The sequence below is a fragment of the Ambystoma mexicanum genome, chromosome 10, assembly GCF_040938575.1.
Source record: "Ambystoma mexicanum isolate Mex_15411 chromosome 10, UKY_AmexF1_1, whole genome shotgun sequence".
Classification (NCBI taxonomy): domain Eukaryota; kingdom Metazoa; phylum Chordata; class Amphibia; order Caudata; family Ambystomatidae; genus Ambystoma; species Ambystoma mexicanum.
Window position 1 is genome coordinate 1559738107 of NC_090932.1, and position 24656 is coordinate 1559762762.

Sequence of the window (24656 nt, forward strand, 5' to 3'; positions counted from 1 at the left end):
TCACAAGATATTTTATACACCTGACAAGAACATTATTAGAACATTAGGCCAACTCGGATCAATAAACCACAACCTCGGGCCCCTCAACAAGAGGAAAGTGACATCAGTAGTGACACACCAGCTCGTGGAGTAGAGGCACAGAGGACTCGCACACCCATTACCGAGACAACAATTGCAGTATCAGGGACAACCCGAGCACCGAGTGCAGAGTCACCACTCTCCACAACCCGCTTCCACATCTTCCGTCCCTTCTGCTTCTTTTTTAGACAAAAGAAAACAAGAAGAGGCTTCAAGAAGCTTATGATCGAGAAGCAAACAAATGCAGAGCTAATTGTTAATATCTCGTCCAAACACTTCACACAGAATTAAAGAGACTGAAGGTATTTTTTGACCTTCAGCCACCACAAGAAGAGCCTTTGGTGACATTTGATTATTTGGAAATAAAGTCGAAATGTACATTCAACCCCCATATTAACAATATGGCATTAATATTTTTGAAAATCAGATTATTACTGATCTCAAGAAGATTAATTTCACAAAAACAGCACATAACATTCAACGACATCAGAGTCGGTAGATTAGAGATCTTGCAGATGACAATACACTGATATTAAAACCATCTGATAAAGGAGGTGCCATTGTCATAATGCACACCCACTACTACAATGCACAGTGTATGTTACTGTTGAATGATACATATACTTACATAACGATTGACCAGGACCTTAGATGTATGATAGCGTTGTTGATCATAAGATGCTCTAGAGAGACCGCAGAAAAATGGGTGGATAACAGCAAAAACCTAGAAATTTCTTACAAAGGAGTTCCTGATTACACCAGTCTTTTATGGCCTGCCAAAAATACACAAGAACACCAACAATCCCCCACTAAGGCCAATAGTGGCAGGGACGGACAGCATATTTGAACCCCTTGTGATTTACTTGGATAAAGTACTTCAACCAATAGTACAGAAAACCACAACCTATTTACGTGATACATCACATTTTCGGAATATTCTAATATATTGGACCCCTACTATAGGGTGATACCCTAGTGAGATTTGACAGGACAGTGTGGAGGCACTTGAGTGGGCACTACTATAGAAAGAAAACTGCCAGCCAGCAAGAGTATTTGTATTCGAACTTACAAAAATAATACTCCATAACAACTTATTTAGATACAACAAACACTTTTATCTTCAGGCTTCTTGTACCTCTATGGGGTCATCCATGGCCCCAGTTTACGCAAACCTGTTCATGTTCCATTTAGAAACTCAATGTCTTACAACATCCTAATTGGTCCTCCAAACTAATAGTTTGGAAAAGATACATTGACAATGTTTTTGTAATTTGGAGAGGAGGACGGAGTGAACTAGACGAATTCTTGGGTTACCTTAACTCCATACACAACTGTATAAAATCCTCTATGGAGGTGGGAACGGCTAAACTCCATTTTCTAGATGAGGAGTTGGAACTAAAGGATGACAAGCTGATCACCAATATATTCCATAAGCCCACAGATGTGAAAAACTCCCTTCACTATCTCATTCATCATCCCAAACATCTTAAAAAGTAGTCAGTTGCTATGGTTGAAACAGATAGTTTCGGACGATGATACAGGACAGTTAAAGAGTAAAAAGATGGCAACCATGTACAAACAGAGAGGGTATCCCAGTGCAGTGATTGAGACAGCACAAATAAAAGCTAGACACCTCAAAAATGAGGACTTGACCCTTCGGAAACCCAAGAAGGGTGACACACCCTTTCTGTACACCCTAAAATACTCAAGCCAAAGTCACAATGTGACTAGATTGATTAAAAAGAATTGGAGACTAATCCAGTTGGATGTCCAACTGCAAAAATGTTTCCCAGAACCCCCACTTATTGCCTACAAGAGGGGTAGACATTTTCGTGACCAACTAGTCAAAGCTGAAAAACCCATCACTGGCACACAGCCCACATTACAGAAAAGGAAGAATGGCACATTCCCATGCTTACAATGCAACAATTGCAAGAACATCATGAAAGGTACCTACGTGAGACACCCACGGACTGGGGTGAAAGTCAAGTTTAGAGATTTTGACACATGCAACTCCAGATCAGAGATTCACGGGCTCAGTTGCCGAGGTGGGATTTTGTACGTGGGTCGAACAATGCGAAAAGTAAAGGAAAGGTGTAACGATCACAAAAGTAATATTCGCACAAAAATACGTGTTCACATGTGGCTAGACATTTCTCCGAGCGCAGACACACTATTGCGCAATTGACACTCATTATTTTAGAGGTTGGCCATGATATGATATGATATGATGTGATATGGCATTAATGACGTGCCTATACACAAGTGTTTCAAGTTGCGACGAGGCAAGGAAACGGGAACAAAGGGAGGACAGACAACGATCCTACTAGGCCAGGTGTCATTCAGATTGCGCAAGTGCATGGGATAGGGTAAGGGGGAAAGTGCACAGGGGAAGGGACAGTGCAGTTCATGGGAATAGAATCATAACAATAAGTAAAAGAAATGGCCAGCAGGTGGCAAGTGCAATCGTAAGTGCAGACATCAGGTGTCAAGTGCTGGTAGTGGGACTGTAGGGATACAGAAACAGTCCCCAAGTGCAGAGGGTTGCCTGACACGCCGCGCACGCGTGCGCCACTTACCTGTTCTGGGGGGCCGGGTCCTCAGCCGCGGCAGGCTCCTTCTTGGACAATCTATCCGCATTGGCGTCTTTCCCGTCCGGGCCGGCTCCCTGGAGGTGCAGCTGGTAGTGTGACTTCTTAGAGACGTCAGAGATGTGAGGAGAGAAGGAGAGTGTGGAGTCGAAGATGCCCCCAAGGTTTTTAGCCTCGCAGGTGGGAGAAGGAAGAGGGCCAAGAGAAGATGGCCAGATAGCGACAGGAAAGGCGGGAGTGGGTGTGCCGAGGAGGAGAATCTTAGTCTTACTGGCATTAAGGCAGAGGTCATTGGTGGCACACCACTCCTGGATAGCAGACAGACAGTCAGTGATGAGAGACAGAGAAGACCTGGCCGAAGATAGCCTGAAAATGAGCTGAGTGTCATCCGCATAGCACTGAAAGTTGGGGCAAAGAGCTGCAATGCGGTGGGCAAGAAGTGCCAGGTATTGGTTGAACAGCCAGGGAGAGAGGTTAGAACCCTGGGGGACACCACAGGTAGAGAAAAAGATAGCGGAGAGGAAGGACCCAAGTTGGACCTGGGAGGGTCAGTCAGAAAGGAAAGAAGTCAGCCACGCCAGGGCCTGACCGGTGATACCCAGGTTATCACGGAGACATTTGAGCAGGATGGCATGGTTGACGGTGTCAAAGGCAGAAGAAAGATCAACCAAGATGAGGACACAGGGGGTGTTAGAATCAAGGTTGGAGAGCAGGTCTTCACGGATGTTCAGGAGAGCAGTTTCCGTGTTTCTGGCAGCTCTGAAGCCAGACTGATGGTCATGAAGACAACCAACAGATTCAGTATGGAGATTAAGCTGGGAGATAGCCAGCTTTTCTAGGAGTTTGCCCAGGAAGGGAGTGATGGAGATTGGGTGATAGTTAGACGGGCAGGACGGGTCGGCAGAGGGTTTCTTAAGAGGAGGGTGCACAAGGGAGTGCTTCAGGGGATATGGGAAGACTCCAGTGGCGAAGGAGTGGTTGCAGAAGTCGGCCAGGGCAGGATCCAGGGAGTTGATGTGGCCCTGGATGGTTTTGGAGCAACAGGGTGAACCTATTTTGACAAGACTTTCCTAGTTCGGACTTGTCTAGAAACCTTGTCTGCGGAGAACCGGGGAAAGGCAGAGAAGGAGGGAGGAGAGGTGGCTGCAGAAGGGCCAGAGGAAGAGCAGGGCAAAGAGGGAGGAAGGGGAGAGGAGGAGAGTGAGGGCAGGATGTCCTGAGTTTTAGATATGAAGTGAGAAGCCAATGCCATGCAGAGGGCCTGGGAAGGGACAGGAGAGGTAGAGACTGCGGCAGGATTGGCCAGTTCCTTGCAGATTTTAAAGAGTTCAGCTGAGTTGTTAGATGCCGCAGAGACACAGGCTTGGATATGAGCTCTCTTCTTGGTATGGACAGTGAGCCGGTATTGCCTTTGGAGCAGGCGGCAGGCCAGTTTGTCAGAGATGTACATGAAGCACACTATTTCCTCTCGGCCACCCTGCACTTGCGTTTAAGGGTGACGAGATCTGAGTCGTACCAGGAGTTGCACTTGGCTTTGGGCTTCAGGCGGATTCTCATGACATGGGGCAAGAATATCAAGAGTATCATATATAGCAGAGTGGAGCATGGAAAGGGCTGTGTCAGGGTGAGAGTCAGCTAAACGGAGAGGGGGTGGTGAGAAAGTGGTGGCAAAAGCCTCAACTGACACGCGCTTCATGGGTCGGATGACCGAGAAGGTGGGTGGCAGCGATGGAAGTGGCTTGGCCTGAGGGGTAGATAGTGTGAGATGGGAGGAAAGGAGAAAGTGATCACTCCAGGGGAGAGGAGTGGTGAGAGGGACAGAAAGGGGAAGGTATGAGGAGATAAGAACATCCAGAGTGTGCCCTGCAGAGTGAGTCGGGCCAGAAGGGAGAATAGAGAGTGAGAGAGAGTCGCAGAGGTCACGAAAGAGTCCAGAGGGAGGCCCAGAGTCATCCAGGTGGATGTTGAAGTCTCCAGGAAGGAGGAGTTGAGTGGTCCAGACCAGGAGTGAAGAGGAGAGGTCTGCCCACTCTGAGAGGAAGGAGGAGATCTGACCAGGTGGCTGATAGATAGTAGCCACAGCAAGGGAATGGCTAGGGGAGAGAGAGAGCCTGCAGACGAGGCATTCAAAAGAGGAGTAGGCCTGAGTAGGAATGACAGAGGCAGGAATCCACTCGGGGAAGATCAGGGCTACACCCCCTCCGTAGCGGTTGGACCTGGCCGCGGAGAGGATCTTGTAGCTGTCAGGGAGGAGCGTGTCAAAGCTTGTGACAGAGCTGGCCGTGAACCATGTCTCGGTGAGACCGAGGACATCCAGGTCAAGTTCCTCCAGAAAGCGGCAGATGTCGGAGGAGTGTTTGACAGCTGAGCAAGAGTTAAGAGTGGCAATATGGAGAAGCGTGCCATCCTTGAAGGACTTCTGGGGAGGGATACAAATCAGAGGTAAGCCCGTCAGAGGTGTAGAAGGAGCCTGAGGGGTGGGCAGAACGGGAAGGAGAGGGCAAGGTAACAGAGGAGGAGGCAGCAGGAGGAGGCGAGGAAGCCGTGGAGAAGGGGAGAGGGGACAGCAGGAAAAGAAAGGAAATTAATGAGGCACGGAAGTGTCTATCGAAGAGGAGAAGGTTGGCCTGAGGGCCTTGGACCAGTACGGTGCCATTTACATAAACAGTAATGATGACCTTAGAGGAGTGGAAGGAGGGCAGGAGAGAGGGGGAAAGGAGATGGAAGGGGAGAACACTAGAGAAGGACACAGGGCAGGGTGCAAGCAGACGAGACAGCGAGAGCGAGACGATTGAGCAATTGGACAAGACGACGACACTCAGAATTAAAGAATTATCACAATGCATGTTTTAAAACAAGAGAAAAAACACACCTAAGTTTAAGAATCCTGAATAGAGGGAGAAAGGCCTAGGTTTCACAATGCAATTTTACAATTTTAAATACTGATACAGTGCAAATTTTAAAACAGGCGAAAAATACACCTAAGTTTGGGAGTCTGCTAGGTGGACAGGGGTAAGCAGGGAAGCCTGCAGGACTAACCTGGATGATGACTGGCAACTGGCGTCACCTGCGGACACCTTCAGACACAACCAGGAGCTGCCTATATGGGAGCCGCCCTTAGCCTAGGGGCCCTTAGCCACTGGGGCTGCCAGGCAGGGGGCTGCCCAGGGAAGGTCATTGATAAAGAAGGAAAGGCCAATCAGGGGGGGTTGGGCGGGCTGAGAGGTGGGCGAAAAGGAGGGGAAGAAGCAGAAGGGGATCAGTGAAACAGGGGACACGGGCACAAACAAAGTACAAAAACACATGCAGCAACAATTCAAATTGCCCAGGAGGGCACTCACCGAGTGAAATTACCGCGCCGTAGTCACCCACTCAGCCTAGATGGAATGGCGAGCGTGGTGAGCAGCGGCTTGCTACACACCAGCATGAAGGGGAGAAAGCCAATCAGGGGGTTGGGCGGGCGGGTAGGAGGGGGAAGAAGCAGAAGGGGATCAGCGAAACAGAGGGCACGGGCACCAACAAATTACAGCAACAATTCAAATTGCCCAGGAGGGGCAATAAACCACAGAGAGGAGGTGACCTGGGAACGAAGTTAGATCTAAGAGAACTTTATTGTATAGAGAAATTGGATAGCCTTGCCCCTAATGGGATGAATGAGGATTTTTATTTGGGAGTCTTTCTTTAGAATTTCCCAGTCAGGATTTTCACCTGCAGAAAACTGTACAAAGAAAGGAAGGGCATGATACCCCGAGGACCAATGTCTTTATAATAATGCTGGTGTTGTTATTAACACTAATGTAAGAAGAAAGACTCCTAGATTGTAAATATGGTTCATGCCACTGAATCATTCAACTGGAGAAGTCTCTGGCCGCACATATATTTTTCTCCCGTCATTTAGGGCACTTCCATGCAAGAGCCTTTTCGTCTCAACTTTTGAATTGATACAATATCGAGCTGCAGTACTTTACCCATAGCCCTGAATTTGAATTGCTGTAAATATGGTAGAACATCCTGAACCTCTTTAGCCAGAGATGGGCCTTTATCCATCCATTCTATGGGACTCTCCCAACAACCATTGGTTCCCTCCGAGGCTCTTAGTGTGCAGTATTAAAAAGCATGCATACTGATGGGGGACCATGCATCTCCAAATCAAGATGACCAATGCGCAGTTACTAATGAGACACTTTAATTTAAATGTATTTTTAATGACTTGTTCAACTTTTTGCTGACATCAAGCACTTAACACGTGGAATTCCTGCACTTGTGCTGGTAAACCGGTATAATAATATAACCAGGAGTTACAACGTTTGGGGTCCCATTTACTTTTTGAGCATCTCTAGAGTTTGAACAGAAGACGTTCGCGAAACTCTATCGCATACTTCCTCGCCCAAAGGTAACATCTGACGTCATTGCGTGACAGCATCACTCCATTGACGCATATAAGTAAGGCAGCCATCTTGAGTATGCCTTCCGGCAACCCCAAGATGACGCTCACAGTTTTTACACAGACTGCGGAAAACTAGTTAAGCAGGGAGATTCAGAAAACTCCCATTGGACGGTTTTACTCCTTTCTAAAATAATATGAGAGCTTTTCTCTTTTTACTAAAAATCCCGGATGATAGTTTGTTACAATCTTAGTGAGTATAGTTACTATGTCTACACCTGCACGTTCTTTCACAGATTGAGAACGCCTTTCAGGTTACTTTAGAGGTTTTTCTCCTTGTGAACATACTGAATACCCACGAGACAGGGATTAACATACCGATTAACCCAGAACTCCCTATTCTGTTTGTGACCCCTTTGGAAAGTAAGCTCTGTAGATTGTTAATCTTGTATATACTTTTATCTTGTATATATATGTATAGCAGGATGAGCGATAAGGGGATTTCGAATATGTACTATTATTCTACCTACTAGGTTCTACATTTTCCACCCCTGAAATATGTATTTCACTCAAACTAAGAAACACACGTGAACAGCTTGGAGTGTCCAAATCCTGACCTACACCAGGTGAATGAATCTTTGGATATACCATGACAGACTTATTGTGCAATTTTCGACCTTGTAATTATGCATAAATATACCCTTCTAAAGTAGATTACTCTTTATTTTAGGTATCTGTTCATATGGCGCCGAGCCCAGAGGCATCAGGGCGCAGAAGAGAGAGAGAAGAAGAGTTAGAAAATCTAAGTCGAATCACGGGAAGTCCATAGCTATTCAAATAGAAGCGTTTTCAAACGCTTTCTGAAGTTCAACAAATTAGGTTTGCCACACAGTTCTTTCTGTAGTTTGTTTCAGGCCATTGCAGCCTGCACAGGAAAGGATCTACCATAACCTCTGACTCGTTTGTTAGTAGGGATCATAAGACTCATTTAATTACTGGATCTGGTGGCTCATTTAGGGACAATCACCTTCATACGATTTTTTAAGTATCTTGGGGCTTGCCCATAACCGCTTTTATGCACACTAGTGAGCGCCTTAAACCGGATCCTGGCCACCACCGGGACCCAGTGAGGGTTTCTTCTATGTTCCGAGATAGGCTTGTGTTTGCTCACATTTTTTAACAGGAGCACAACATCGTTTTGCAGGACCTACAGACGACCAAGGCTTCCCTTATTGGCCCCACTGTGTAGGGCATTACAATAGTGAATCCTCTACACGATTAATGCTCGAGCAAGGGTGGTGCAATTGGATTTTGATACATAGGGTTTCACTAACCATAGTAATCTAAGGTAGTACTGTGTTTTGTTCACCACATTTACAATGTGAGCTTCTGAGATAAGAGATGCTTCCAGAATAACTACTAAAGTCTTCACTTTGGTAGCTGTGGGGATAAGACGTTTATCAATGGTGAATCCCATGTATGAGTTTATTTAATTTGTACATTGCGGTGTGGATGTGCATAAAGACAATATACAATTGATTGCCCCTGAGGAAAGGAATGAATCCCGAAACGCAATGAGCTGATGAATTGATCCAACCAATATTATGTGTCTTCAATAATATGTGGTCATGAAGAATATGTTCCTTTTTTTTTTTTTAATCAGTTTTATTGAACTTGATAAAAAATACTTTGTGACTGAATTGCAAGAATTGATTTTCTAAGGATTTTCTAAAGAATACGGGCCTTGTTTACCATAGGTACTAAAATTGATATATTCTTAAGTTTTGACAGTTGCACAGTTTAATAGGTGTGCAGGGGACGCGATGAAATCTCTCCATTGGACATATGCATGTTTTTCCAATCATGGAATACATTCAAACACATATTTGAGACCTTTCCCAACCAACCGCTGATTATGGAACTACTTCAAGAAAGTATTGTTGTAAGCTTTTCCAAAAACTGACAGGAGGATCGACCACTTTGAAAACAAAAATGGGAGAATTCTATGGGTCAAATAATTAAAGTTGGTGAATGGGTTCATAGACATGCTCAAATCAAATATGTTTTGCTTAACGCTAGGTTCGAGCTCATTCATTTTAGCTATCTGCATAAAACATATTATACACCAGCCAAACTATTATCAGGATACTTCTCATGAATGCATGTGATGCTCAAAACCACATACTGATTTTACACACTTAGCATTGTACTGTGCGCCCAAACAAAACCTCTGGAAGAGTGTTTTTATAACATTGAATCACATCATAATGGAACATTGTGATATTACACATGGTCCAGTTGTTGGGTATCACAAAAACAGTCCCCCTTTATGCCCGGATGTTAAAGATTGCTTATCCATCTTGGCATATTGCTATGATATGGAAATAGCTTGTATCCGGACAATGCCAGCAAGATCTTCTCAACCCGCTTATATATGTGCACCATACACAAAATATTTGTTTAATGCATCCCAAACAATATAGATAGGGTACAAAGAGGGCTGACCGATGGTTATGACTCAGACAAGTACTTTTACGAGCTCACCAGACCTACTTACCAAAGTACAACAAAGAAATATTGATAAGTCGTTGCTGATTTGTGACTGTATTATGCCGCTATCTCCCTCAGTTGTTAAGTATTATGTTTTTATTTAAAAAAAAAAATAGATATTCTAGTTCTTATTTTACTGTATGCATAATCTCGATTCTATGTGTCCATGATAATTGCTAGGCCACAGAGTTCTTTTGAACACATCAGGGACCCGGTTGCGTTTAATTTTGCATGAAACACTGTGTATAGGTACGTTATAAATGCCATATCATATCATATCATGAGAGGGGTGCCTTCATCCTAGATGTGCTTGAATATGAAAATGCATTGATTTTACATTTGAAGTTTACATTTGTGATGCAATGAAGCACTAACATGTTTGCCTAATTTGTTTTCCATAAAACAGAAAAGGAAATAATGAATTGCATAGAAAAGATCACATGAATAGGCATAAGAATTAGTGGCCGTATCTGTTTCGTTCAGTGTTTCAGCCGGCATACTACAGCAAGCAACATTTTCCCCAAATTGTTGGGACAGACTTCCAGTTGATAAATATCAAATGTTATTGTTGCCTTTTGCTTCCCAAAAATGTTTTCTAGTAACTAAGTAACAGAAAGGCTTTCATATCACTATAGCATCAGTTTCGTACAATTCTTGCAACCCAAGTGTAAGTTTTGCTTGTGGGCTTCTGTCTCCCTTTTGCTGACTTTTGATCAAGGAGCGGATGGCTAAGTGCCACAGTGTTTCGTTTGCATTCTTAAAACAGAAAAATAAGTGAACATCACTTTGTTTGCTCTGAAATATTCCAGCAAAATCTGTAGCTTACTGAATATGTCTATAAGCTAACCACTAAATTATGTGTTTTTCCTCCCTCTCCTTCTAATAAACATACCAAACAATACAATTTCTCGATCAAAGTCATAAAGTATACATCTGGTATACATTGCATGTTCTTAAAGTATCACAATGAATTGACATGTGTAAAGTGTGCTTAGAAAGATAAGTATTGGATATATTTCACATTTTCCAAAAATGTCCTTATTTTCCCAGAAAACTGCGAAAAGCAGTTTTTTACCCATGACTTCTAGATGTCCATAAATGTTAGATCCCTCGTGTAGATTGATGGATCCACTTCAGTGCATTTGATCACAAATGGATCAGTATATCTTAATTGATAAACCGAAGATGACTGGAAGAGTTTCAGCACAGGCTATTCCCTGGTTTGAGTCTTTTCTATCAGGACAGAAACAGCGGGTCAAATTGGAACGGTGGGCATCTGACCACATGGACCAGACCGTTTGGTGCTGCAGGGATCATCTTTATCCCCCTTTCTATTTAACGGATATCTGTGTCCTCTGATGGACATCTTAAGAAACATAGGGTGCATTACCACTCTTACGCTGATGATAAGCAGGTATATGTTAATATAGGTCATTTGGAAGACTCCTTCCTGAGAGTCACGGTTTGTCTGGATGAGGTCAGTAGCAAGATGGCGGCTAACTGGCTTCTGCTTAATGCCAAGAAAACTGAGGTGGCATTGTTCAGACCCAAACATCTTCTGGAAGTGGGTAACTGCCCCCGGACACCTCACCTTTTGGGTATGGGCCATCCATTTGCCACCAGGATTAAGAATCTGGGCTGTATCGGGTCAGAGAATCTGAGTAGTGAGGCCCAGATGAGTACCAAGGTGCAGTCCGTTTATTATAACATCCGGCTCCTGCGTCAGGCTGTGCTCTATGTACCATCAGACAAACAGGCCGCAGTGGTCGGAGTATTAGTACATTCTCAACCTGACTACGGCAACAGCCTGCTTGTAGGGATTCCAGCCAAACAGTGCCCATCAGGGGTGTTGCTAGGTCTGGAAAAGACCCGGGGCTACGCTGATGTCGGAACTGTTGGGACTGGGGGCTAGCTAGTCTTTTGGCTGTAGCTCCTGAGATTCTATCCGGGGCTACAACCAAAAGATCAGGGGCTATAGCCGCCTTAGCCCCCCCCTAGCAACGCCCCTGGTGCCAATGACTACAAAAAGCGCAGATCGCTGCAGTGAGACTGGTGGTGGGGGGTGAAGAAATCAGGCAATATTTCTGCATTTCGTTGTTCTTTACATTGGCTGGCTCGGAAGGACAGAATTGACTTCAAAGTACTCTGCCTTATATTTAAATTCTTAAACAATCTGGCTCCAGCCTATTTGGGGGATAAAATTCACAGATACATACAACCCAACCCGATCACTCTGGTCTGAGGACAAATTGCTGTTTAGTATTCCATCTTCCTCTTGTGTGTCATGGGGTGACCGGAGCTTTGCGGTCTATGGACCTATAGTTTGGAACAGACTCCCACTGGAGATTCAGGCATCAAAATCACTGAGTCTCTTTTGAAAAGCGGTAAAGACTCATTTATTTAAATTAATATTACCACTAGCTAGGGTTAAATGATGCCACCGGTTCCTTAGTACTGCATGTGAGTTGAATTCTGGTGCTTTTGTTTTCTTTGTCATTAGTTGATATATCACCTATGCCCAAATACGATTAAGTTCATCAGCATGTGAGATACAAATAATTCAAATCAAATCAAATGGAATCAGTGAATGGTTCTGTTTCCCCACAGCTTATTAGCTGAGTTTTCAGGCCATGGTTCAGACCTTGGAGACCAAAGGGGATCGTAAAGAGACTTTGCTGGCTGCTAGTGACCTAGTGACCTTCTGTATCTTTTGGCAGTGGTTCACACATGAAGCCTCCCTCCAGCTGAAAGAAGACTTCCACCCCAAGGTGACTCACGCCTGTGAAGAACACACCCCTGGAACTGTTAAGTAAGTCACTGGAAAGGGCAGGGGCTTTGGTTGTCTAGCTATGCAACTGCAGGCGTGCCATTTATCTTATAGGTGTGTCTAGTGCTCAGGAAAGCTGCCATGTCTAAAGGGACATTTATATTTTATTATCTGAATTAGCATAACACATCAAGGTGGAATGCAGGGGGTAGCTTGCTTTTTGATTCTAAAGAGGTATTGTATGGAGGCAACCCCATGTGTGATAAAACTGACTAAAAAGCTGAACTTGTATATATATCATTTGATCCACCTAGACTAACAATCTTGAGGAAGAACCTTTGAAAGGAAATAACAAGGTGACCAGGGCACTGAATACTGTAAGCAGGAGTCAGCAGGCAGGGCTAGTGCAGGAATCTAGGAAGTAAGGAACTGTGGGTGCCTGTGTTCGGAATCTGGGAAGTGAAGAATTGCAAAGAGGAATGGGCCAGGAATCTGAGAAATTGAGTTCTGCAGAGGATCGTCAATTATGAATCTGAGAAGGTGGAACTGCAAGGACCTACGTTGGAAATATGAGAATTGAGAAGATGTAGAGTGGCCAAGTGCCAGCATTCGGCAAGCAAGGCTCTGCATGGATGCTTGCGTCCCAACTATAAAAAGGGGGAATGTGAGGGAAGCATTAGTTGGATTTGTAGAGTAGAAGGAATTGGAGAGAAGCCCAGGTTTAGATGTTACTCACCATTCCGGTTATTGATCACTGCCTGTAGATAGGCAACCTTGGAGACGGTAGTTTCCACAGATATTCACAAGACAGCCTCTGGTAACCCGACACCCCCTGAATTCTAAGATTCAGGCTTCCTCAAGGAGGGGCTCTTTTCTGCGATGTGCCCTTCTGCTGTTTCAACCTGAACAGGCAGAATTGCCAATCACCTAGAAGAGCGGAGAGAACACACACCGCCAACCAATGCTGCAAAGAAATACAAAGATGGTTAGAGGAGCCAAGGTATGAAGGAATGCAAGAAAACAATAGTACTAAGGAATACCTAGATAGGATTTGAGGAGTGGACTCTGCTATAGGATTAACCTACAAAAGAAATAAACTATTACCCTCTACATAAATGTAATATACCAGAGCATCCCAGAAATAAATGGATAAATAATTCAAACACAGACCTGAAGGGAAAACTGGCAGGATTGAACGAAGTCCAAATAGAGGGAAATCAACAAAAGGACAAAATAATAAAAAGGTAGGTTAGTACAGGAGAGTAACCCGGGCGGCACAAGGGACGCACTAGTAACGGGTTGGTGCATGTACCGGAAAGCGTCAATATGCACGTGGTGAGAAGTTCACTGTAGAATGTTGAAGTCCCAGAGGATGTAGAAACCAAGTTCCAAGTTTAGGATAACGGTGAAATCCAGCAGAGTGGGTTTTAAATAGTGTGAACAGTTCAGGATAGCAGCAAGTGAAATGGCCTCAGGAACCAGAAAGAGGCCGTGGATGAGAACAGAGGACAACCAATTACCTTAGTGGGCCGTAGTACCAGGAAGTCACTTCACTGAGGAAAAAGGCAGGCAGTCTGTGAAGAAGTCTGGGTTAGTAAAGGAGCGGGTGTAACCAAACCAAAGGAGTATCCAAATGCAGTCCAAATTGAATAGCCAAGCGTCGGGAACCAGAAGATCAACAATAAGCACTGACTGAAAGTCAGAAGGGAATACAGAATGTAACCGCAAGGAGAATAACGCTACAATTAGCAGCAGAGAGCTGTACGAGTAGCAGTGCTTTAAAGTACAGAGGGGCGTGGTTTAGGTGCACGTTCCTTACGCCTGCAAGGTGTCAGCTGACACGAGACGCGCCGGCGTGCAAACAAGCGCCATGGCAATCTGTATCGATTCCACAAGGGAGCTTGTGAGTGTTTTCTTCTTCGCGTGAACGCTGCGGATCAACCAGCGCTGTCATTCCGCGTTGAAAATGTAACATTAGAACATTTGGAAGACTTGAACTGGATTGTAGTTAAGGGATGAACCCCAGCAAGTCCTGTACAAGGAGGAACATGGCAGGGAGGCTTTAGGGAGGCCATAAAAACGAGAGAAACAGCAGAGCAACTTGGCACACTCTTCAGAAAGACAGAAACAGTAGATACACCTGTGATAGGGCTTTGTAAATATAGAAATGTCAAGGGAACCTGAGTGGATCCTTAGAAAAGGAGAAACAACATCAAACTCTGACTTGTACTTAGAAAGAGAGAAACAGTAGAGGTACCTCTAAAGGGGATGTTTATGTATAGAAACCTCAGGGAAACCTAAGTAGGCCTCTGGAAAAGGAGAAACAACAGATAACTTCGACTTGTCTCTAGAAAGAGAAAAACTGAAGGAGGACCTATGCTGGATCTCAAGAATAAGAGGTACTCTGAGGAAACACGATTAAGGTATTTGGAATGAGAGTAATGGGAGGGAGACCTGGGCTAGTACTAGAAATGTCAGCGAGACCTTAGCCTTGTCTTTAAAAAGGGACAAAAAACAAGAAAACATGTATTGTACTGTATTCTATTGGGTAGAGTAGTTATATGGCACCACACTAGCTACAAGTTCACCGGGTAGTTAAACTACACAAGAGTGGGGAGTGAAGTAGAAATTGTTCACGAAGGTGGGGTGTGGTCAAGTTATACTGTGGTAGGCAGTTAGAATCGAATACAGTTTGGCCTGAGGACAAAGCACTGTTTACAGGTGTGATGGGAGAGTAGAAATGGTGATTAAAGTATTACTTAAACAGGGTCATCTCTCTAGAAAGGGGGCACCAGAATCAGGGCTCAAGTCGAGGGTACACTCGGGGGGATGGAGTCCACCGACTTTATTCAGAGGGTGGACTCAGTCCTCCCCCCCCCCGCTAAAATGAGAAACATTGAATGTCTTCTTTGAATTTATGAATTAAAGCCGACCTCTCGGATCAAACCACAGTCGGCAGATTTGTAGGCCGGACATTTCACCACTACACTATATAACCTGATGGAAATTAACTAACACCTAAAGGTGAAAGTCCCATTTCGGTCCCAGGGAAAACATTTGCATTGGTTCTTGGAGTTTAAAACATGCACACCTTTTAAAGTTTTCAAAAACACTATTACAAGACAATATACTCTCTTGGTTTTGTGTGTGTATTGATTTTATGAAAGGCAATTGCCATTCATCCTATTCAATTTAGGTTGTTATGCAAAGCTAATTTAATGAAATGTGCATATTTCACCTTCATATGCTAATTTCTGGCAACATCACATCCCATTGCGTATGTTGATGAGTCCCCCCACTTTAATTCTTAGGACTTGACCCCTGACCATAATGGTATCCTCGGTTGGGTCGACAAATAAAAACTGCAGAAATACCAGTGTAAGGTCTACAGAAAGAGTTAAATGGCAGGAAGAAATGGGTCGGTGGCGAGATATAGAGAAATGGAATGGAGGCCCAGGCAAGCATTCATTAAAGAAAGCGTTGTCAACGAGGTTACATTGCGATATTTTGCAAGGGAGATCTGGAGCAAGAAGCACTGTGCTCTAGAAAGGGAGAAACAGCAGGGAGACTAGTGGTGGGTCCCCAGAAAGAACCAGCAACGAGATGTGGGTTGGATCTCTGGCAAGAGAAACAACATGGAATTCTGGGTCAGATTTATAGAAAGAGCGAAACAGCAGGAAATCCTGAGTCAGGTCTCTAGATAGAAAGAAATGGCAGAGAAACCTATGTTTGTTCTTGAGAAAAATATTACTGGGACCCCTTAATCGCAAAAATGACAGTGAGACTTGGATCAGAGCACCAGAAAGTAACTACCCAAAGGGAGAAACGGGCCACTACTCTATGAAACTAGAAACATCAAGGAAACCTTGGTTGATTTATAGAAAACTATAAACAGCAGGTTGGCCCAGGTGATTTTTCCTAAGCTTTATTTTCGGGTTCCAGATATATGCACCTTATTTGGCTTACAGATTTTTTCATAAGTTAACCTTCCTCTCCAAAAGATATTATGGCACTCAAGGCAAACGCTATGGAAGGTTTAGGATGGACAAAAGGTACAGCAAATACTTTGAAGATATACAATATAGAAAGGTTCACGCAACATATTTGTAAAAGTATATTTTTAATAGAAAGGTTTGCAAAGAAATATCTACAATTGTAAACGTTAGTCGATAACCTTTCCTTCATGGAAATATATTCAGGAAATGTGACCTCACACAATCATACAAATGCTCATAGTCCAGCAAAGTCCAGCAGCCCCTTGCATGTGTCCCTGTTAGGAATTGAAATCCCCCAACTACAATATAAATGTTATTCCCTTTAGAATCAAGGAGTATTGTGATAGGTTGAGCGGTTGACTACACACAGGGCCCCACAGAATGGAGAACCCCAAAGAAGATCCAGAGATGGATAATGGGGCCCAGCTGGAAAGATTCAGTTACTGAAATTGACCCACCAACCAATGCCGGATTGAAGATTGCACAGAAGAGCTCAGATTTCAACTGTGTGCCAAAGTTCATGTCCGGATGGGCTGGGGTCTGCACGATGACCCCCAAAACTGAACAATTGGAACAAAGGCACCGATGTGAAACAGAGAACCCCCAAGAGGCAATCCAGATGAAGAAAGCAGTTGAAAGCAGCACAGACTCTGAGCTTGTAGGCCTTGAAGCATCAGCTGGCAATGCTGCAGTTGTCCGTTGGATGACGGGTTGGAAGCGAAAGTCCCCCATGGCCGTGGGACGAGAAGCAAGATGCCATTTGAGGCCAGCAACCTCAAAGAAGCTGAATAACTACAAATGAAGTGCCAGAGTCTTGTGGAGGAACAGCCTGCAGAGTGCTGCTTCACCTTCACCACAGGCGGGTTTATAGTCATCCACCATATGGGCAAAGTCAGTAACGAAAGATCACGGCTTGGGAGGAAATGAACAAATATCTTAGAGCAAGCCAGCGTCACCTACAGTTGAGAATTAAGTTAAGAAATAGCATTGTAGCATCTTCGAGTTTGGAAAAGCATTGTGGTAAACCCCAGCTTGGCTCATAGGTCACGGTCTGAACAAAGTATAGCAGGGCAAGACACTGGAGGGCCCATGCCAGAGCAGTGGTAGCAAGGACCTGCTTGATGATTTTGTCATCTAGGAAAGGGGTCAACAGCAGCGAGAGCCACACCGGGTCTCTGGAAAGAGGCACTACGCTCGCGTCAGCATCAGGCAACACAGGAAAGTCCTGGAGGTCAGAAGAGCTCAAAGATGCCTTGCAGAGGTAGTGATCCTACTGGTCCTGCCAGATCAGAGGGCAGGAGGTCTGCGCAGTGTTCCTTCTAGTCAAAGGAGTAGCTTTGCTTCGCATCAGGTTTTCAAGGTGTCCAGAGATGCTGTTACAGAGCTTCTTTCGTCGCTGGTGGCTGCTGCATCCTGGGGTGTCAGGATCAAGCTGTAATGTTTGACAAAATTCTGGTATAAGATGTCAGCTTTTATTCTTTAGCCTCGGATATGGGGGTGACCTTACCCTTTCGATCACACACTCCTGCATCACTCAAACACTTGACAGCCAGTCACTCAGTGCTGGTGACTATATACAAACCTTTTCAGCCATTCGCACCTGAAACTCAGGTAATGTGAAATCCACAGGAGTCCTAGACATCCCACCACTAGGCACCCCTTCTCAAAGCCTCTTTCCAGCTGATCTATGGAGCTCACACCGTCGCTGACCCTACATGGAATTTTCCGGTTGCCACACACACAGATGCAAAGGGCAACAAAACAATTGTACCTGGTTACTGGACCAAAACCATGAGACACCATTTTAAGGTCTCACAAGATCAAAAGGGCTCTCTTTGTGCCAAAATAGCCAAACTTGGGTTAGCCATGACATATGGAAAAACTGCCACTAGACAGAATCAGAACATACTGTCTGGGCAAGGTTACTGGCCCAAGGAAACTAAGGGCCACGGATGCAGCAGCGCCAATGGGCACAACAATCGATAAACATTAATGCACCCATCTAGACTTGGATGCAGCTCACTGGGGAAAAATGGTCAGGAGCTTAACAAATGAAAGCACAAATCGTGGGAGACTCACAAAGTGGGCAACAAAAGGACTTTCTATCCTACAGTGAGGTGTCTAGAAAAAGAGAAACAGCAAGAAGATCCTGCACAGGTCTTTAGATGGAGAGGAACAACATGGAGAATTGCGCTTGGTTTTTATAGAGTGACTGCAGAGAGAACTGGGCATGGTCTCTGGCAAGAAAAAAGGCAGGGACACCTAAGTTGTTTCTCTGAAAAGGGAGACAAACAGGGGGACCTGTGTCATGGTTCTAGAAAAAGAGGAACGGGAAGGAAGTCATGAGTGAGGTCATTACAAAAAGATTCATCAGCAGACCTGGGTTGGGTCTCTTGAAGCAAACCTCCGGGCCATGTAGGTACTGTGTCTATAAAGAGAGAAACAGTAGGGAGGCCTGGGCCAGGGCTCTAAAAAGAGAGACATACCAGACATTTGGGGCCAATATTCTATGAAGAGAGATACTGCAGTATGTCCGAGTCAGAACTATGCAAGTAGGAGAACTGTAATCATGCCTCAGTAACACTTATTGGGAAGTGGGGCCTGAGGGGAACCCTGGTTTAAGACTTTAGTATGGTAGGAGCTGCATGCAGATCTAAGCCAGAACTCAGGATTCCAAAACACATTCCGAATCAGGACTCTGTCTTTCTTGGCATTTACATTTCTATTTTTGCATCCAACATTATGTTATGTTCTGTGTGTCTATGACTTATTGCATTAATTGAAAGTAAATAATAAGATAGGTGAGCCTGCGATTCCTAGTGTGAAACAAGCAATGGAATATATGCCATAAGGTCCAGGGTTAGGGTTGCTGTGCTCGAGATAATGAGTTAAGCCACTCGCAGGCATTTCACAGGTTATGAGCTGGTAGAATACTAGAAATTATCTGGCTTCTGACTGTGCTCCTGGCTATTGGACCTGGCCTCATCACGACTTCGGCGGTAACCCTTAAATCTGGCGGTAGCGCTATTACCGCCGGATTTAAGGGTCCGCCGAATCAGGGCTTCGGCGGATTTCACCCCAGCTCTGAGCTGGGGGCAAATCTGCCGAAAATTTGTGCTATTACCGCCGGTGGGAAATCCGGCCGGCGGTATTAGCACAAAGATTCCCCATTGAGCCCAATGGGGAATGGGGCATTCCCAAATGGGCTCAGTGGGGAATGGGGACGTACATTACCGCCAAACTCGTGATCCGGCGCTATTAGCGCCGGGGAGTTCGGCGGTAGGGCTAATACCGCCCACGCTAATAGCGTTACCGTTACCGCCCAAGTCGTGATGAGGCCCATAAGTTATTATTACTTTCAATTTTACAACTGTTTTTAAGTTGCTGTGTACCTGGTTATTGTGGTATCTGGTTTTTAAGTGATTCTGCTACTTGGTGTTGGAACCGGTTTTAAATTACTGTGGTCCTACATATGGGATCTGTTTTTAAGTCACACTGCTCCTAGGTGTTCTAACCCGTTTTACAGAAGTCTGGAATAAGATCTGTGACCATGTGGCATTTTAGGTTCCTGGAGTTATTTTCGTATAGTATGACTGACACCTCTGTGCAGCTGAGGTCCCCATCCCTCCGGGGCTACAATAATTGGTTATCTTTTGGTTTGGAAATCTGTCATGCCTAAACTTACTGCTACAACTCTGTGTTATAGTTGTTGGTTCAGAAAGAGTTATTGCAACTTAGACACAAAAAGTGTTGTAAGGAATATTTAATCATTTTATAACTGTGAAATACATTTCTTTCAGGCTTAAACCATCAAAAGTGGTGTTGATTGGAGACGTTGGTGTTCCGAAAGCTGGCCTCATATGCAGGTAATATACCATTTGATCTGGCCTGAGCCTTACTTGCAGGATTTCAAACAGATCTTATTTATAGATGTGCCTAGTCACCCATCCTATAATCTAAACATATATTCTTTAAAGGTGCAGAAGTACGAGTCTGACACAATGTTGTCATGCTGACTGGCATAGCCTTGTATTTAGTGTAAAAAAGGAAAAAATGACACCTATCTTACCCTATTTCTAAGAGGGGTTTCCCTCCCTCCAACTAAAAATACTACAGAGTCTGTCAGGATGTCCAAAATAAAAAGTCCACAGTCAGAAACCTATTTCCTTCCCTTACATTCAATACTAAGCTAAGGAAGTGGTGAGTCTCCAAGAATTCCAAAGTGAGACTGTATCCCGAGGGAAAGCCTCCCTTCCCCAGGTTGTAATCTCGTTTAGAGGAAAACACAAAGTTCTGGGTTTAAAAGTTCTCAAAACACAGTTCGAAGAAACATCAGCATTCCTTATTGCCCATAGTTGTCTTCACTGTTGGGTTCTTCTTGGCTAGTTTCCGTGGATAAGGACCTCCTTTCCCTGGCCCTTCATGTACTAATTTCCTTAATCTTCTCGACCAGGGTGATGACCCCCTCCCCTCTGGTCTACAGTTCACAATGTTAGTGGGATGTCTCCCCCCCCCCTTAACCTTCATCAGGTTTTGGTAGGTTAACTCTTTTTGAAGGGGGGGGGCGGGAATGTCTCCCTTCCCCTGGCCTTTCTCAAGCTTCTCGCACACTTCAACAAGTGATGGGGGAATGTCTCCCTTTCCCTGGCCTTTCTCAGGCTTCTTAGACAGTTCGACAAGTGATGGGGGAATGTCTCCCTTCCCCTGGCCTTTCTCTGACTTCTTAGATAGTTCAACAAGTGATAGGAGTATGTCCTCCACCCCTCCCCTTAACCTTTATCAGGTTTTGGTAGGGGGGAATGTCTCCCGTCTCCTGTCCTTTCTCTGGCTACCCAGACAGTTCAACAAGTGATATGGGAATGTCTCCTTTGCCCTGGCCTTTCTCAGGCTTCTCATACAGCTCAACAATTCATGGGGGAATGTCTCCCTTTCCCTGGCCTTTCTTGGGCTTCTAGGACAGTTTGACAAGTGATGGGGGAATGTCTCCCTTCCCATGGCCTTCCTCAGGCTTCTCAGACAGTTCGACAAGTGATGGGGTCTTTAGCCTGTGTTACTCTTCTCTTTCTTGTAGACAGCCCTGGTTCACTACCCTGCCAGGGACTGTCTTTCTGCTTCACAACTCTGGTGGACAGCCCTGGTTCACTACCCTGCCAGGGACTGTGTATCTGCTTCACGGTTCACTTTTCTGGTGTGGGTCGCAGACCCTTATTTCTTTACTTCTTTGGCTCGTAGTATTTGGGATCCTTCTCTCCCAAATACTGCCACAAGGAAGAAGGTTTCAGAGGTTACTCGTTATGTGCTGTGGGAACCAGACCCTTATTTCTTAAGACTTACACCCTTTGGGATCCCACCAACCGTTCCCACCCAGAGCTCCACAGGGTGCTTACCAGCGGTCTCTGGTTGTTCGTGGGTCACTTCGATCTCGTGCTCTGGCTTCTCTTGGCTTCTATAGGGGCTGCCATGCCGCGCCTCCGCAGCGCTTCCCTGTTCTCAGGCTGCGCATCTCCTGCTGACCGCACGTACCAGTGTCCTTGATCGGCTGATTGTCCGCAGCCTCTCTTAGTCTGCCGGTCCGTCCATGGCGGACCTTCCCGGACGCCTCTGCCTGTGGGTAAGCGTCTCTGTGTGTGCTCTCCTGGCCTCTCTTCTCCTATCGCCTTTGAAACTCCCGGTTCCTCCAAGGCGGGATTCTCTCTTTGACTTGTCATTCCTTTTTAAGATGTGACTTTCGGTGGCTTTTCCTGAGTAACTACACCGCTCACCTTAGTTGTTTCTCATAGTGATCTTCATGGTTCCTCATTTATCCCTCGTCTCATTACTCCTCAAATAAGATGTAGATTTTCTTCCTGGGCTACTCATATTGAAGTGCGGGGTATTGAAGGAGTTTGTGTGTGACAAGAGGTAGAGGGAGGGGTTGGGAATACCACATTCTCCCTGGATAGTAGTCCCAGGTCCCATAGAGGGGATCCCTCACCATGCAATCCTCCCACTGAGTACCACACCCAGAGGGACTATCGGGTAGCAACCTCACCCACTTGGCCTCATGGGAGGTTCATTAAGGTTAATCATTGTCTGGAAGACATAAACAAGTCGCTGGTTCTGGCTGCAAGGGAAGCTTTTGCCCCATGTATTCTACAGCCAGGTGTTGAATTTGACAACTATGCAAATGATACTCAGGTCCTCTTCAGACTGAGCGTGGAATCTAGCACTGATCGTGCGAAAGTGAACAAGCTTTCTAAGAATACTGAAGTAAGGATGAATAACAATTGGCTCCGTCTTAATCAAACTCAGATTGAACTTCTCCTTGTTCACTCAGCCCAAACGAGCCCTAAACATAAATGAACACATGCTGGATTTTCTATGATGACACCAGCATTTTATGGCTTGGACAATGTTAAAATGCCCGGGGTCATTTTTGAAATCTCCCTTTCCAGGGCTCATTATGTCAACTCTCTCATAAGTAGCACCAACTAGTATCCTATGCTACTTGCTCATTGTAGGCTGCTATTACCGAAGCAATGTTGAGATATCTGTGCTCGCGCAATCATTTGCACTAGGATAGACTACTATAATGTGTTATTTGTGTGGGTGTCTTTAAACATCTTGAACCTGTAAATATAGATGAATGCGGCAGCCAGAATAGTTACAACTACTCCAACGTGCAAGCACAGCTCTCCGGTCAATATTACATTGGCTCCATCTCAGGTCTAGAGTAAAACAGAAGTTGTTGGCAGTCACCCACTAGGCCCGGTATGGCATGCCTCCTCTCTATCTGATGGACAGAATTGCTTGGTTCTCACCTGAGCAGATCATTTTAGGTCCATGCCACAAAAGCTTGGCACTCGCTCCCTGAGAAGCTGTGCCTAACCACTGAATTGATGTGTTTCAGCCACAGACATAAACTCCTTTTATTCTAGGCACAGGAGCAATATCTTCCTAAGTGACAGCATTGCGATGCTTAAGTGGTTAATAGGTGCTTTATAAATGCAAATAAAATGAAACAGACGTAGCTTGACCATGAACACTCAATGTATAATCACCTGACAAATTTGAATACAACTTTTGCAACTTTATTTAAATACTTTAACTATATTTTCTGGTTTACATCATCATTTTGTTGTGAATATTACATATGTTATTCACATGAATGTCACCTCCAAAGAAATGCAGTCATATCTTATGCCTCTTTCCTCCGCTTGGTCCCAGTCTCTTAACCTGCCCTCCTTCCCCCATATATCCCTGGTTTACATGATTCTTTCATCAGTTTTGCCATTTATAAAGCACCTTTCACCATAATTATGGTCCCAATGCGCTGTTGGGTGAACGCCCTTGGAGGGACCAGAATCCAAAGTCTTGGAAATATGAAGAACCCTGCGGATCCTTCAGTGAAACCCTGCCTAAAGTCTCCTCCCGGGTGGCCAGAGGAAGGTAACGCTTCCTGATCCCAACCCTGGGGGTGGGGTACTGTGGGAGGATCACCTGGGTGGAGATAGGGCCAAAGGTAGTGTGGAGAATCCACTGGGATTCCCCCAAGGAACCTGGTTTGGGACCCTACTCATGTGGCCAGCGGAAGACATGCGTTCTCTGATCCTGACCCTGGGAGTGGTGTGCTGCAGCAGGATCACATGAGTGGGGAATCAGGCCAGGGGTACTAGGAGTAACCCCTTTTCAACTTTCCCCATAATCCTGCCTTTCTGATAGCCCTTTGCCAAACTAAAGAAGTAAGAAAACCGAATTTCCCTAAAAAAAGGACCACATGTCCCAGAATGCCCCAGGGACTATGATGAAGAAGAGGGCTGAGGAGGCATGTAGAGGTGAAGGACAGGCAGACAGGCCTAATAGCCTTTGGCAGTGTCAGGCATTTAATATGAAGGATCTGCACATGAAGCCAATTAACCCACCTGAGGGGTATAAAAGGATGCATCAGGAAGGAGTAGCAGAAAGAAGTTAGAGCAGGAGCTGGAAGGACGTCAGTAGTAGCAGAAGAAGAAGCAGAGCACAAGGCTGGCAATAACTAGGAAGTGTGGCCACACAAGGGACGCTGGAGCAAAGGAAGAGCAGATTTCACCTGCAGACTCTAAGTTGATCCTGTGCTCAAAACCCTGTTTAGCTGTGGCTGCATTGGAAGAGACTGGAGGAAACTGGCAGTCTTTCCAGGTGCGCCTCATTGCTGTGAATGCAGAACTGAGGCTGTGCCTTTACCAGAGGACTGTGTGCAGAAGCAAGCGGAGGAAAGCTGGAGAGAAGGAGACTCCCTTATCGAGGCCTGATCCGAGAAACCGGTGTTGTGG

At 45.1% G+C, this 24656-nt stretch overlaps 1 protein-coding gene across 3 annotated transcripts in view; it reads left to right on the forward strand.

Moving 5' to 3' along the window:
• LOC138492580 (ras-related protein Rab-36-like) overlaps positions 1-24656 on the forward strand; it is a 176853-nt gene that overhangs the window by 14349 nt on the left and 137848 nt on the right. For all 3 annotated transcript variants that reach the window (XM_069619851.1, XM_069619852.1, XM_069619853.1), the window contains exons 3-4: positions 12321-12412; positions 20166-20231. In XM_069619851.1, the coding sequence (XP_069475952.1) occupies positions 12321-12412; positions 20166-20231 (158 nt within the window). The remainder of the gene's footprint in view (positions 1-12320; positions 12413-20165; positions 20232-24656) is intronic.